This window comes from Danio rerio, chromosome 21 (assembly GCF_049306965.1).
Source record: "Danio rerio strain Tuebingen ecotype United States chromosome 21, GRCz12tu, whole genome shotgun sequence".
NCBI lineage: Eukaryota > Metazoa > Chordata > Actinopteri > Cypriniformes > Danionidae > Danio > Danio rerio.
This window is the reverse complement of record NC_133196.1, coordinates 15,126,108-15,143,228: the sequence shown is the minus strand read 5'-3', so window position 1 is coordinate 15,143,228 and position 17,121 is coordinate 15,126,108. Positions and strand designations below refer to the sequence as shown.

At 33.2% G+C, this 17,121-nt stretch overlaps 1 protein-coding gene across 1 annotated transcript in view; it reads left to right on the top strand.

Moving 5' to 3' along the window:
- npdc1a (neural proliferation, differentiation and control, 1a) overlaps positions 1 to 17,121 on the top strand; it is a 48,793-nt gene that overhangs the window by 8,496 nt on the left and 23,176 nt on the right. The window contains exon 2 of the mRNA NM_001128783.1: positions 16,613 to 16,765. Within this exon, the coding sequence (NP_001122255.1) occupies positions 16,613 to 16,765 (153 nt within the window). The remainder of the gene's footprint in view (positions 1 to 16,612; positions 16,766 to 17,121) is intronic.

Below are 17,121 nucleotides of genomic sequence, written 5' to 3'. Positions count from 1 at the left end.
AGCACCACACAGATCTGGAAACAGCTTGTTGTTGCCACAATGATGATTTGCAGAGAGCACCAGCTTATCTCTGCGGCAGATCCCTGAATAAGGCCACGTACGGTTGAGAACGAAGCAGCTGTGTCCATTTTATCTGCTAATGGCTTACTGCCTTTACACTTTTTCCACAGCTTTATGGATTTCACTATAGGTTTTTTTTAAGTTTATTTTGAAGTACTTTAGGAATATTACAAACTGTTATTTTGTATAGTTTGTAATTACAATCCCGTAAAATATTGACACAGGCATTGAATTAAATATGATACAAAACTATTTGTTAAAATTTATTAGACTAGATTATTTGGCTATATTTGTAGTGGCAAGTTTAGTTATATAGCACATTTCATACACAATGTTAATTCAAAGTGCTTTACATAAACAAGAATAAAAGAAACAAGAAAATAAAAAAAGATTTAAAGAATTAAAAATTATTAAAACAGATTAAAATGTGTTTTAAGGGAATGAAAAAGAAAAGAAAGACATAATAGTGTGATCTGTCGGACACAGCACAGTGCTCATTCAGTAAAGGCACAGCTAAACAGATGTGTTTTCAGTCTGGATTTGAATGTGCCCAATGTTGGAGCACATCTGATCATTTCTGGAAGTTGATTCCAGCAGCGAAGGGCATAGTAGTTAAAGCCCGATTCACCCTGCTTTGACTGAACTCTTGGAATTTTTTAATTGTCCTGATCCTAATGATCTGAGTGATCTATTAGGTTTGTATGTTTAGCATATCTGTAATGTATTGAGGTCACATTTGGTGATTTATAGACGAGTAGTAATACTTTGAAATGTATTCTGAATGTAACTGGGATCCAGTGTAAAGACCTGAGGACAGGTGTGATGTGCTTTGATTTTTCTGATTCTGGTCAGAGTCCTGACAGCAGCATTCTGAATGAGCTGCAACTGTCTGACAGTAATTCTGGGAAGGCCAGTGAAGAGTCCATTACAGTATTACAGTAATCCACCCTTCTGCTGATAAAAGCATAAACAAGTTCTCACTGGAAACAAAGCATCTAATTCTTGCAATGTTTTTTTGAGATGATAGTATGCTGATTTACTTACTGCTTTGTTATGATTATTAAAACTCAGATCTGACTCCAGAATCACAAAAAAATTGTTGACCTTATTTTTTGTTGTTTGACCTTTAGAGCCAAGGTACACAGTATATTTTAACTTTATAGCAAAATTATCTTGAGTAAGCAGAGATATTTTACTTTGAGACAAACTTGGTAATGTAATTTGCTGTGCATTTTGAAAGTGTTATCCATCCAGAACTTTTTTTATGTGATTTTTTTTTTTTCCATGTGACACTTTGATTATTACAATTTTCCCAAAGCATCATGGGTAAATTCAATTGGTATTTATTTTTAAGGTAACTTAGGTGGAAATAGTGCTAACTGAAAGCTTCATCAAAAGCACAAGCCCTCGATTAACAGTGTCTTATTGGTGGAATTGCCCTGCAGCATCTTGGGAAATGTAGTTTTCATCACAAATTCCACTCTTAAATACAATTATTTTTAAATTGTTGAAATGATAGCTTGAACAAACATACAATCAACCAAAAACCTCTGAACTCTGTAAACAATAATAATAAAAACAAAAGCAAATACCATTGATTAACAGCTTTCAGTCTCTGATTGGTGGAATCTTCTTTCACCGGTATATTAATGTAGTTTTTGAAGCACAAATTCCACTGTTTAAGACTGTAATAAGTAAAAAAAGTTATAGATTTAGCTATAGATTTAAATTATCAGACTTAAATTTAAAGACCAAGCTTTTCAACAATCATTTAATAACCAAAAACATAACTTTTGAAAGTCTGTAATTGAGTCAATTGAGAAATTGAATGGACTTTTAACCTCCCAAACCTGTCTTTTGCACTGTTTTCTGGTAGGTGAGACATTGTCAGAATGTGTATTTGTAATTCAGGTAAGGCGTGAGTAAACAAACATGAACGTGAACATATTTAAATACATGATGTAAAATCCAAACACACCTTTGAGTGTTCAGTTTCATACAGCAAACATACAGCCTTAAGTCTGAGTACACACTGTGGTTGCCCACTTGATTGCGGAAGGTACATTTAGATCAGCTTAGGCTTGCACAGTTTGATCTGTGTACTGTGTTGTACTACTATGATCCAATGGGTGGTTTTTAATCGCAGAGCTCTTTGATCTTAATGTGGCTATTGAAGGATGTGGTTGTAAATCAGTGGTCAGCTGCACTTCTCTCACTAATGAGGGTGTGTGTGGGACATTATTGTGTTTTTGTTAGTGAAAGTTAGAGACCGGCTTGAAGAAGAGCTTAGATGCTTATCATGAAGCACAATTTGTTGACTTCTGTTTTGCATTTAGATCTGTTTACACTAGGCTTGCACGATATATGATATTGTTGTTGAGTAACTGGTATTCCTTGCAATATATAATTTCCCATGAGAATTTTTTTGTTAATAAGCCATTTTTAAAATATGATTAAAGGTCCTGTAAAATTAAAATAAAGTTGTTTAGATATCAATATGATATTTTTAAGCTAGTGTTCTCCAAAACAGTGTCAAAATTAGAGTTTAGAAAATGTAAAACTGATGTTAACAGGGGTGGACTGGGACTAAAAATCAGCTCTGGCACTGTAGCCACACTAGACCATATTACCACACTGACACAGCCCTGTCCACACTGACCCACATATAAAAAAAAAAGGCTTCTGGCATTTGCCAGATGGCCAGTCCACCCCTGGATGTTAACATGCAAAGCTTTGCAGTTTGTGAGATCATTCATACTTTTCTCATCAAATTTTGTCCAATCAAATGCTTTCTATCTGAAATAGGGCTGCATTTTATATATATAATATCGTTTCAGCATCGATATCGCAATATGTGTGTCCAAAATAGTCACATTGCAGGGTATGTAATGTTAAGGGATTATGGTTGATCAGTACAACAATTGAGAATACATGAGATTTGTGGAGTCATTGCAAAGTGTAACCCTAACAAACTGAAGCTTGGTCATTTGTGTGTGTTAAAGGCATTTCAAATGAGTTTAAAGCATTCGGGAACAAAAATTACACTTGCTTGCAATTATTTTTTTATACATGATCCACATCCCAATTTTCTAAACTAAATTGAAGATTTTTTTGGTCAAATAGAGATATTCAAGTCATCTGGTGAAACTGTATTCATGTAACAATATAATGCTGAAAAACAAAATATAACAATATCAGATTTTTCCAATATCATGCAGCCCTAATCTAAAATGTCCTGCACCCTTCAATATACTTCTAGTGCTTTTCATTAGATCTTTCACTGGCAGAGCTGTGAAAAAATGGTAACTCTGTTGGCTGTTTTTTATAAAGGGGAGGAGCTACTATATGCTCCGCCTTGTCTTTAATGTTTAATAAATAAAGCACATTTCAAAGCACCTCACGAGACATTTAATGTGATGATCATACTACAATAAACTTTTTTTTTCTGCTCGTATTGTTATTGGATGAAGATAGAAAAGCTTCATCTGTCCAATATGGATAAACAACGCTTGCAATACTGTAAATGCTTGGTGCATAAAAAATATTATTACACCTCAATTTGGATATTGCATGCACACAAAAAGCTTGCTGCTAGATCAAAATACTTACTTAAAATGAGCTTAATCGTTTCATGTTCAATCAACTTAAAATTGTAAAAAAAAAAAAAAAAAAAGTAAGTTAACTTAATCGATTTGCATTGAGACACATGAAGGGATTGTGTGGAACCCAGCATTTTTTACAGTGTATGTATCATTGCGATGATGATCATTTTTTAATATGTTGTGCAGCCCTAGTTTACATTCCTGTTTATTTTATAATTTTGTATGGAAAATAAATAGTAGGATGGAACAAATATTTATCAAAGTTACAATGCTGCCTGTGTGTAATATTTATTACAATATTATATAAACACATTGTAAGTCCAAAAACACTCCAAAAATTTGCTACTTTTTCAAACTATTTATTTTAAATGAGTTAAAACAACAGAATTCTTATGTTTTTTGGGAGTGAACTTCATTGTTTTATGTTCAATCCACTTAAATTTGTACAAATGATTAAGTTAAATTACTTAATTTGTGTTGGGACAACATGTAGGAATGTTATTGTTTTTTTAATACTATGGTAAACTCTAGTCACTTTCTTTCACATGCTACTTCTTTCCTCCCTGTCTTACTCTGCATGCTTTGTACCTAGAAATTCCCACAATCGAATATTTAATTGCTGTAGTATTGAAGTATTCAAATGATCTTACAATCAGCCATTATCAGTTACTCTGTGGAAATGAGCTGCATGCATACTGCATACATATTTTTACTCTCACACATTTATTCAAATGATTAATTAAAAATAGATTGCAAGTATGTCAATGTTAAATTCCATCTCCGTTTAGCACGTTCTATTTGATGAATCCTAAAAGAACAACAAAGCTGTTTTCAGCCAAAAAATAAATGTTTCTTGAAGAGCAAATCATCACATTAGAATGATTTCTAGTCACATTATGGCACCTACAAATCAGTAAAAATAGATCACAGTTTAAAATATAACTGAAATGCATTCTACACTAATATTGTACACTGTAATATTTCACATATTTTCCATTTTACTTTACCTTACATCAAATAAACGTAGCCTTGTTAATTTCTTGTGAAAATATATACATTTTTAATTTACATTTGATCCTTGAGAGTTCCAGCATGTGTGTGTAATATGCAGTCTATTTGCAATGACATATTTCTTCAGCATAGTGGTTTTCAGCTAGACAACGTTGTTTCCATAGTAGCAGAACAGTAGCCCATTCCCATGAAGTTAATAAATACCAAGAGTGAGAAGGAACCAAATGGATGAAAACAGGTGAGTCTATATAACTTGCATAACTAGGAGTGCCTTTAAACTAAGACAAAGTATTTTTTCAGATAAGGCTGTTGTATTGTAAATTTAAGTGCATTTGTTTATGCACAGTGCTGTGGACATTATTAAAACCACAAACTATGTCTAAGTTCTTTTTAAGTGATTAAGCGGGTGCAAAAACCTCATAGAGTTACACTTAGAGAGAAAAACAAGCTACGTCTAGAGCCTTGAATGTCATCGAAACTTGGCAGCGAGTTTGTTTAACTTGGACCAAGAAGCAGCCAGCCAGAACACTTACTGCATATAAAACTACTGTGAGCCACCTTAGAAAAATTGATAATGGTGTCTATAGACTTAATGTGTTATGGATGCAATTTTTGCATTTTTTTATGCGTTTAAATGTTCAATAAATGTAAGATCTGAAGTATGTTTATCTGCAGCGGTGGAAGAGAGCCAGTTTAAACAGGCAACAGAAGGAGCCCTTAGCTTGACTTTAAGCAGAGCAACAGGAAATCCATACAATGGGAGCTTCCCTTTATCCATCCACACTCTCCTGTTCATGGCATCTCCTGTCACACAGCAAAATTAATCTCACTGGCCACTTTATTAGGTTTGGAACTGCTTAAATGAACTAGGTGAGATATAGGGAAGAATTTTATAACCTATTAAGAGTCAACTGGTTAACTCTGTCACAGTTTTTATTTATTATTGAATCTACTAAATTGTGTACTAGTCAAAATTCAAAAAGTACATGTTGCATGATGGGTCAAAAAAATAATAGAAGAGGTGTTGATTCAGTAAGGTTCTGGAAACGTTCTGGAAGACATAACTGAGCAAAGTTTATCTGTTTTAAAACTTACACACATTAGTGTAAATGGGGCCTGAAATACTCAAACTAGCCAACAAACACTACACTCGAAAAATTGAGTTTGCTGTTTGTTCAAATACTTATTTAAAATGAGTGTTTTTTTTTGGGGGGGGGGGGGGGGGGGAAATAACTATTTTATGTTCAATCCACTTAAATTTGCAAAAAACTAACAAGTTAACTCAGTTCCTTCATGTTGTCCCAACACAATTCAATTATGTGGAACCCAGTGTTTTTTACAGTGTACATTCAAATCAAATGTTTTACTTTCTGATTGAGTTGCTACCATGTGATTGGTTGATAAAATATTTGTGTTATTGAGCAGTTGCACAGGTGTAATAAAGTGGGCAGTAAATATATAATCCAGTTTTAAAAAACAAAGTGTGCTATACTTTTATTGCTGTTTGACAGGTTTTTTAACATTTGTGGCCACTTGTGATTCACATCCTACCCTATAAAGTAAATGGAAACTGTCAATATTGCCACGTAAGTGTGTCCCTGTTGTCGTGCCGTTGGCTTCCTTCCCGCTCGAGCTGGGTTAATGATTTCTGAGCCAGCAGCAGATGGTTAGAAATATTCATTTTAATCCAGCTTTATGGTGTGCTGATCTTTCTTATGTAATCGCGTGTGCTTTTTTCCTTAGTCCAGAAAATTAAGATGTTTTGATAAAATCTTTTTTTTTTTTTTACAGGATCATACTTGGTGGAGGTTTTAGTGATGTTTAAGGGAAATTGCACATGTGTTGGGAAACCAAAATGTCAGAACATAGTGTTAACAATAAGTTCAGTTCATTTAAAAATAAAAATAAGAAAGGTGTTGCCATTTGATATTCAAATAGTGTCTTCTTACACGTTCTTCCCACGTTATCGCTGTAAAACTAAGGATGGCCCAGCTTTTTCGTATGATTGTGTTCTATAAGGCTGTGTTTGAGAGTTTAATAAGGTACGGCATCACAGCCTGGTTCGGCAACTTGTCTGTGCAGCTGAGATCTAAAGTAGTTTGTTAAATTCACACTGCCTGGAAAATTATTGGTGTATCAGAGCTGATGTCACTGCAAGATATGTATGAACAGGACGCATTAAGATGTGCTAAACAAATAGTATGTGACACATCACATGTTCTGCACAAGGAGTATGAGTTTTTACCTTCGGGGAAAAGGTTCAGAGTACCTTGCTGTATTAAACAGATATAAAAATTTTTTTTATCCTATGAGCATTAAGCTATTAAATAATAGTGGTGAGAGAGGCATGTAACTTTTATTGAAATACTTATTAGTTTTTTGTATGTTGTATTGTTTTGTCCATGTTTGTGATGACTGCAGCTGAGGGCAAGAGCCCAACACAAATTTCCCTAACTGGGACAATAAAGTTTTACCTTACCTTATACCTTACTTTACTTTACCTTACCTTAGCTTACCTTACCTCACCTCACCTTACCTTACCTTACCTTACCTTACCTTACCTTACCTTTTTGAACTGCAGGTTGCAAACCTTGTAATAGTTTACTTGTAACTGTGGGATTTGCTCCTTTCCTGCCCAGTTATGCTCTCACGTCGTATAGCTTAAAGGGGATAATAGTTTTTTCCCTAAAACAATGTTTAAAAATTTAAACTGCTTTTATTCTAGCCAAAATAAAACAAATGAGACTTTCTCCTGAAGAAAAAATATTATCAGACATACTGTGAAAGTTCCTTTGCTCTGTTAAACATCATTTGGGAAATATTTAAAAAAGATGAAAAGAATTCGAAGGAGGCTAATAATTCTGACTTCAACTGTATATTAAACTGTAAAAATAATTCAGTATAACACCTATAATGTTAATAAATAAAATAAAAATAATGTTATCACCTTAATATTATGGGGGCTAATAATTTCTTTTATTTACTTATTTTTTACTGTTAATATTTTTATTTATTTACTCTATCAAACATTTTAGCTATGTACCAAGGATCCTGGCTGAATAATTCAACTCAACACACCGAAGTTGATCGCAGTGTAGTTTGTAAACCTGTAGCCTCCACATCTCCAGACGCTGCTTGAGTTTGTTTGGCCATTTGACCGGCTGCCGGTGGGCGTTTAGATAAATCTGCATCTCTCACATCTCACACATGTACAGTTACACCTCATTAGTCAGTTCATCTCAGCTCTCACGACGCCTCTTCCAGATTCAAAAGCAATCTGGTGGTGTTTTATGGAGACTAATGAGCAACGGTAAGGCCTGTGACTGTACTATGATGAGCAGAAATCAATGCACATTAAGTGTTAGGAGGATGACCAACAGCTGATAATGTGTGCTGTTATGATATAATCAGAGATAATGGAACTATTCTGACTATTCTGATCGATATAGAGGCTTTAAGCAGTAAAACACACCACCAACATGCATTTGAGGATGAAGATATTGGTTTATATGTGCAGAACACTTTGCTGTAGTTTTGTTGATTTCATATCATGTTTCATTGTTTTGGCATACATTCGTCTGTCAGCTGGTAGAAGCTATACAAACCTGGGAGATTATGTGTTGTGTTGTGTCAGTGCAGTCATGTTACTATCATTTTAAGATAGTTTTTAAGGAATTAATACTTCTATTTACAAAAGATGCTTCAAAATAGTTGAATATATAATCAAAAATATCTAGTCAAATATTATTTACTGACCTCATGGCAAAGATAAAAGAAATCAGTTATTAGAAATGAGTTATTGAAACTATTATGATTAGAAACGTTCCATTCAACAGAAATTGGGGGAAAAATGAACAAAAGGGGCTAATAATTCTGACTTCAACTGTACGTAGCATAGTTTCATTTTGTGAAAATGCATTAAAATGGTATTAATCATTTTAAAAAACACTCCATGAAAGTGGTAATTTCACATCATTTTATTTTTATAAAACCTTTGTTTGCCACTTGGAGAGAAATCTTCTGCTTAAGCGTGACATATTTTTATGAATTATTTCCTAGATAAAAGTGGAGATTGTCTTGAAAGTGAGTTTTAATTCTATAACTTTCTATCTTATTTATAAATACAAACAAAAGGGGAAAACTAGAGTTTCAAAAAATGTAATGGCCTCATCTTTTGTTAATGCAGATGAGCATGCCGTGTTCTGCAGCATTGAAATCAGGAACAATTGGATGTGTGAGTGAATGTTCTCATCCAGACATAATATAATAATTACATTGACTTGTGAGAGTTGGAGTTAGCTTACAGAATTTACAGGAGCACCCCAACTCTTGCCTCAGTGAAATTGTAATTCTTTTTCAAATATTTCTCAAGTGATATTGAATGGAGCAACGACATTTTCACAGTATTTCTGATTATGTTTTTGCTTTGATATCATGTTTCATTGTTTTGGCATACATTCGTCTGTCAGCTGGTAGAAGCTATACAAACCTGGGAGATTATGTTTTGTGTTGGGTCAGTGCAGTCATGTTAGTATCATTTTAAGATAGTTTTTAAGGAATTAATACTTCTATTTACAAAAGATGCTTCAAAATAGTTGAATATATAATCAAAAATATCTAGTCAAATATTATTTACTGACCTCATGGCAAAGATAAAAGAAATCAGTTATTAGAAATGAGTTATTGAAACTATTATGATTAGAAAGGTTCCATTCAACAGAAATTGGGGGAAAAATGAACAAAAGGGGCTAATAATTCTGACTTCAACTGTACGTAGCATAGTTTCATTTTGTGAAAATGCATTAAAATGGTATTAATCATTTTAAAAAACACTCCATGAAAGTGTTAATTTCACATCATTTTATTTTTATAAAACCTTTGTTTGCCACTAGGAGAGAAATCTTCTGCTTAAGCGTGACATATTTTTATGAATTATTTCCAAGATTTAAGTGGAGATTGTCTTGAAAGTGAGTTTTAATTCTATAACTTTCTATCTTATTTGTAAATACAAAGAAAAGGGGAAAACTAGAGCTTCAAAAAATGTAATGGCCTCATCTTTTGTTAATGCAGATGAGCATGCCGTGTTCTGCAGCATTGAAATCAGGAACAATTGGATGTGTGAGTGAATGTTCTCATCCAGACATAATTTGATAATTACATTGACTTGTGAGAGTTACAGTTAGCTTACAGAATTTACAGGAGCACCCCAACTCTTGCCTCAGTGAAACTGTAATTCTTTCAAGTGATATTGAATGGAGCAACGACATTTTCACAGTATTTCTGATTATATTTTTGCTTCTAGAGAAAGTCTTGTTTTATTTTGCCTGAATATAAAACATTTTAATGTCACTATTAAACAATATAACACAATGCTTATCTAATGCTTTACCTAATTACTATACATACCTAGCTAACCTAATTAACCCAGTTAAGCCTTTAAATCTCACCTTAAGCTGAATACTAGTATCTTGAAAAATATCTAGGATTATGCCCTGCCATCATGGCAAAGGTAAAAGAAATCCGTTAACAGAAATGAGTTATTAAAACTAGTATGTTTAGAAATTTGTTGAATAAAAATCTCTGTGAAACAGCTCTTAAGAAAAGAAATATACAACAAAACCAACAACAAAAAACAGGAAAGCTAAATATTCTTCAGTCGTATATGATTTTGCATTGAGAATACACCTTTACCCTTTTATAACAGCTCTGTATTGTTGCCTGGAAACCCATCACCCTCTAGAAGGCTTTTGTGTTTACAGTATATCAGTGCAAATGAACAACTGGCACAAGTTTGTCTTGTTAGATCTACTATCAGTCTTGATAAAGCCTCTGAGACTGAGTGTTTGTTTGCTGGTACTTCATTGATGCTCATTGAGGGAGCGTGTGTCACTTCTGTTGACGTCTGCCAGATGATGTCAGAGTGACGGTCTTGGATCCAGTCATCACAGGACACTCCAGCTGCTCCAAATCAACATCTTTCTTCAAGTGGCTCATTCAGCATCTGGGTCCTATTCATCTCCTCCTGATGGCAATAGCTTTTTAGAGTTTTAACATTTGATGGTGGACCGATCATGATGATGCTGGTATACGGTTTTACAGAGTCTTTTTGTTTGTTTAGTTAGTTTGCTTGTTTTTTAGATGAGCACATTTTTATTGATGTAATTACTGATTTCTCTAAAGCGTGGTTGTTGTTTACTTATGTACATCTTTAGCAATTTTATGTAGAATCTACAGCAACTTACTGTACATCTATTACTCCAGATATACTGTATTTTTATTTACTGCACCATTTGTCTTGCTTTAACGGAGGCCAGCTATAGTGACAGATGCTAGAGGCCATGTTCTTTAGCCTCCTTGTCGGAGCAACTGACGACCATGCACAGAATCGCCGGTTCGATCCTAGCTCAGACCGGGTTGGGTGCAATAGGATCGGTGGATGACACATGGGGGCCCGTCCGGGATGGGAGTGACGTTTAGGGGGGTGAGTGTAACAGGGGCCTGCTAGCAAAGTGCAACGCAGGTAAACTTCTCTCTGACCTCTAAAGGTGCTCTAGTGACAGATGCTTGAGGCTTCATTGTTAGAGCAAACAACTCCAGGGCTCGACAATAAGTATGGCCCGGGGCCAGTGTGCTAGACGCTTGGGCCAGTGGAAAGAATGGTTACAGGCCCAATCGGGCCAGTGCTGCTTGCCACAAAAGTTTACTTTGGCTGCGACTGTCTGTCAATTGTGCGAAAATTCAACCTTAGAGTGCTTTCACACATAGATGTTTGTTTCGGAACCTGTCTCGTTTCCCCCGTTTGCGTGGTTTAGTTGGCATATGTGAATCCCGAAATCGCCCTCTAATCCGTGCCAAATCGATCCATCTAAGATCGCCTGAATGAGATGGTCTCGGCTCGATTGAACTATGGTGCATATCGATTGTAGTGAGAAAGCAATACGATCCAACAAACTACCTTACCAGATTGGGTGCAGTAGGACCAATTGGTTACACATGTATTTACAGTATTGTATATCTTTACTGTAAAATAGACAGTCATTTTCACAACGAAACTTTAAAATACAGTAACATTGTATAACTGTTTTACAGTAAAATACAGTTTATATTACAGTTAAATACTGTTAAAATACTGTGTAATTTAGATAAAACGTTAACAGTGTCGTGGACAAACACAATTACTTTATCCTCCAAAACTAGCAATTCATATTCTCTTCTAAATTAAATTATTTGTTCTTTGTTTGCTCTTAGTTTAAAAAAAAACTTCTCAGAATCTATGTTTTGTTGTTATTCGGTGATGTGACATGCCACCATTTGTAAGTGACTTTGGAGGACAGCTTCTAAATAAAATGACATTAAACTAGATGGGCATTGGACCAAATATACTGTATATTAGTAATAATAATAAAAAAGAGATGTTCACAATCTGTTAAAAAAATAAAATAAAAAATAAAAATTGCCTGAGACTTTATAATTGTGGTTCTGTGTTTCCCAAGATGCCTTTATCTACATTAAAAACTCAAGAAGTTAAGGTAACTCAAACCATTTAGGGAAACCTAATGCTACAAACCATTTGAATTTAAAAAAACTAATCTATACAAGTACTGTGAACTTAATCCAATTAAGTTGAAGTAATGATTTATTTCATTAACTCATTATCTTCAACACTGAGTTCAAAACTCTTTTCAAAAAAGAGTAGAATTGAGTAGAATGAGTAGAATTAACTTTCAGTATGTTTTCAGTTAAAACACTCTTTTCATTTGATAAAGTTGACTGTTGGGTTTTACAGTGTAGAGTTATTTTCATTAGCTGAAACAAAAAAATACATAAATAAATAAAACTAGGACTGGGTGGAAAATAACGCAACATTGAGATCACAGTTAAATTCATGTTGATAAATTTGATACGGTTTAATCTAATAGTTGAAATAACTTGCTGCATGAGGCATTAGGAAGCAAGAAAAAGCAAGTTCCTGAATGTGTTTTCTTAAGAACCATTTTTTAAGGAACCTTGCAGTGGAACATTCTTGAAAGAATTTTTTTTTTTCTTAGTATTGAGACAGTTTTAACAATCTTATGAAGTTATTTGCACTGCAGAGCAGCTTTTGTGGAATGTGAAGTTTCTTTGGATTTTAAATGATCTTCACCATCAATGCCAATAAAGAAATTTTATTTTTACCAACAGCTTTTATTCCAAATATGCAGATGTTTTGCTGTTAAGACATTATATATAAGTCACATGTCTTTTCTTGAAGCTTTCTCTGTGTGTGCGCATCGTTTCTCCAGCTACTCAATGCAGGTTTCAGGAATTTTCACAACTTCCGTTTCAGCCACTCTGGCAGAAACATTAGCAAGCAACGAAAGATGAAAGAATGTTCAACATTGTTAACGATTTTTGTAAATTACACAGTATTTAACTGTTATATAAACTGTATTTTACTGTAGGGCAGTTATACAGTATTTTGCTGCATTTTAAAGTTGCATTCAGTTTATTTTATTACAGAATACTTTACAGTAATATTCAATACTGTAAATACACATAAAGCAATATAAATGATGCTGTAAATGCAAATACAGTATTTTTGCAAATTTACAGTAAGCTACTGGCGAACTTCTGCCAGTTAGTTACTGTAGATTCAACAGAAAATTGTTAACAGTGAAATTTTCGGTTAAAGGAGCTATTATGTATAATGTTTGTATTTGTAGCCTTTGTAAGCCTTTGCTTGGCTAGCATCTACCATCGATTCTCCGGAAAAATGTGCTGTGTTTTCTTTGTCAATGCTCGACTTTTCAGCTGTCTTTTGTATTGTTGCCAATTTCTTGTGTAGTCAGTAGTTTTTAATAACTTTAAATCACTATACGCTGCAAACGTATATACATAAATGAGACGTTTTTTGTATTTTGTGATTCATGTTTTATTTTAGATTTTTTCCCTGCCATTTATTTATGTTTTTGAATTGCATTACAGGACCTTGATCTTTCTTCCAAAATTTTTTACCTTGAAAAGTTCAAAAAAGTGACTTTTATTAACATTTTTAATCATTTAAAGTGATATATTGTCTGAGTTGGTGATGTATATTATGATATAAAAACCTATATTATGATATAAAAAGCACATTTTCTGTTATTTGACAGACTTATTTCTCATACATTATATTTTTAAAACTTCTAAAATGTCAATAAAAGTTTCAGAGTTAAATTTTCCACATTAGAATCCGGCAGAGCTGAGATGAACGTCCCATTATGCAATTCACACCCGTAATTAAACGGAAAACAATCATTGTGAATCACAAATTTACAGACACTGCTAATTAACAAACCGTTTTTACAGTGTACTTTAGATGGACGTGTAGCAACTAATACTAAAATAACACTGATCCACATGAATTCAGACACACACACACACACCTGCCGCTGACCCAGTTTCCTTCTCTAGTCGAAAGCCAAGCTCCCCGCAGAGAGCATTAGACTGAAATTTGAAGGATATATAGAGAACAGGAGAAACTATCATTGAAGAGATTATGATTGCGATTGTGGGCTGATTTGAGTCATTGGAGCGTGTTTGTGTTGATGACTGTTTTTGAGTTTCTTGAGTGATTGAGAGTCAGTCAAGGATACGAGACATGTGGAATTCAATAGCATTGATGTCACTGAGTACTTGAATTACTCTTTATATTGAATGTTTTTGGAGTCTGAAAGGAGTATTCAGGTTTTTTAGAAGTTAAGCTCTGTCAATTGGATGCTTTTGCGTCAAATCTAAAAAACATTTCGACCTTGCATGGTTTATAAAGTGGCAGGGTTTATGAGCTTCACTTGATGGTAGTAAGTTGACGTTAATAGATAAACACTGCCATTCACATGATTTTGATTTGTTGGTAAGATTTTTGATGATGAAATAGAAGTGAAAAATATGATGCATACTTAATGCAATTGTAATTTTTCTTGCAATAATTACTTTATTCTTGCATTTGTATTTATTTTGTATGTGTTGGGAAAAGTGCACAAAGAAATTGTTAGATAATAGTAAGACTTCTGAGTTGGTCTTGTAATTCTAAACTTTTATTTTCATGATTCAGATTTTTGTTCCTTTAAAATTAATTTTCTTAAGCTTCTCTAGCTTGCTAGGCTGCATTTATTTGTTTATTTGATCAGAAATGTAGCAAAAATGTTAATATTATGAATTATTTTTACAGTTATCTTATATATCTTTTCACATCTTCTTTTCATTCCTGTTTTGTCACATTTTAATTTAATGTTTTAAGTCTCTCTTGCTCAACATTGCTGCATTTATTCATTAAATTGTTCAGAAATGCAGCAAAAAAAGGTAATATTCTAAAATATTTTACAGTATATACCGCACTATTTGTGTCTTTCTTTCTTGTCTTTTTTCATTCCTTTTAAACCTGTTTTAACACATTTAAATAAAATTATTTTAAATAAATAGTTTTTAATATATTTTATTCGCTGTTGTTTTTATTTCTTATACTTGTATTTTATGTTATTTTTATTCTTGTTTATGTAAAGCACTTTCAATTAGCATTGTGTATGAACTGTGCTATATTAATTAACTTGCCTTGCATATACAGTATACTGTATTTTTTTTTATAAATATTTTGTTTCCTTTTTAATGGCAAAGCTGGATTTTAAGCATTGTTATTCCATTCTTCGGTGTCTCATGATTTTTTAGAAATCAGAAACTAAAATATTTTGATTATATGCACTCTTTTAGTAATTTTTTGATTAAAAGAAAAGAACAGAAGAACTGCATTGATTTCCTTTTTCAATGAAAACAACTTTTTTTTTATACATGTTTTTAATTATTTGTTCTCTCTGAAAAAAATGGTACAATTTTACCAAAGAAGGTACAAATCCATGTCACTGGGGCAGTAACTTTTTATGGAACAGATTTGTACCTTAAGACAAAGAAACAAATTTGTACCTTGACATGATTTGTACATTGACATGATTTGTACCATTGTACCACTTTGTACATTAACAGTGTCAAATGTGTTCCTTCAAGAACTATTAAAAGGCATTTTGCTATATTCAAAATGCACAAATTTCTTTACAGTAATTATAAAACAATTATTATTATTTTGTTTTTTGTGGGAATGCACCTTCATTTACAATAAAGAATAAAAATCTCTTTAACATAAAACAAAAGATAAAATTTTTGCTAAATATTTCACACTTTTCACAAAAATGTTACAGGAACAAATTTTTAGTTTCACAATACTAAACAGTCTGCATGAAGACTTTACATATGCAGGACTTTTGCCAGCTCACGTGCGTTGTGGAAAGTAAACTCCAAAAAGTGCGGATATCAATAATGAAAATGTATTCATCAGAATTTTCTTGCCAAATGTAAATTAAAAATGCCTTTAATGTTTAGTTTACATTACGTATAGTTTTTGTTTTACCAGTTATTTTGTTTTATAGAACTTAATAATGAATCTTTATGAGTTAAACATATGCTTTTAAATGATGATTCATGTTTTAATATGGAAATTATTTATAAATTCACTTTGCCTTTCCAGTCATATTTATTTTCATAGATATTGTGATAAAGAAAATAGAGTTGTCCAACACTAATGTACCTTTTTTAAGAACAACTGTGTACCTTTATTTCAATTTTACCATAAAAGGTACAGAACAGTAAGAAGTCTCTTCTCTACCATATGTTGTAATATTCTCTACCTGCAGAAGTCAGGTGACTAAACCCAGGAGTGACCTCAGAGGAAGTTTTGTGGATGAATTTTAATGATAACATTGGGAACAACACTTCCTTCACCTGCCATTAACACCTGCTATACTAATGCATAATGATAAGGCTATTAATGAATACATAAACACATGACATCCAGTGCTTCAGAGTTGTAAATACTAAAACAGTCTAAGCCCTTTTTATTCATTCAGCCTGTCTTTTCTTCTTTTGTTTTTCAGCAAAGTGCCCTGATCACATAGAGTGTGCCAGAAGGGGGCGTCACTTCTGCAAGCCTGGCTCCTCCAACTGCGGCCCCTGCCTCATCCCACTGGAGGAGGATCAAATGGGACATTGTGTGGTTCGCAGTGTACGATATGCAGCTCAGTCCCGTGGTATGAGCACTTGCACACTCCACACAACACACACACACACACACACACACCTCCTGGACATTGTGTCATGATTTAATTTGTGCATGTTTTCTAATCAAGTCAGACAACAGTGTTCATTTGTAGGTGGACGTTTCAAACAAAAGATTAAAGTTATAAATAATTTTTTTATTAAAATAAATATGTCAATGAAAAATCAGAAATGTGAGATTTAAACTGAATAGAGATGTGAAAAATAGTCAATAAAAAGGTATTTGTTATTAATTTAGAGTTACTTTTCTCAAATTATGCAAAATGTGAGTTTATTGGGTTTCTCACAATTTTGGCTATTTTTGTAGATCTCAGAATTTTCAGTTGCA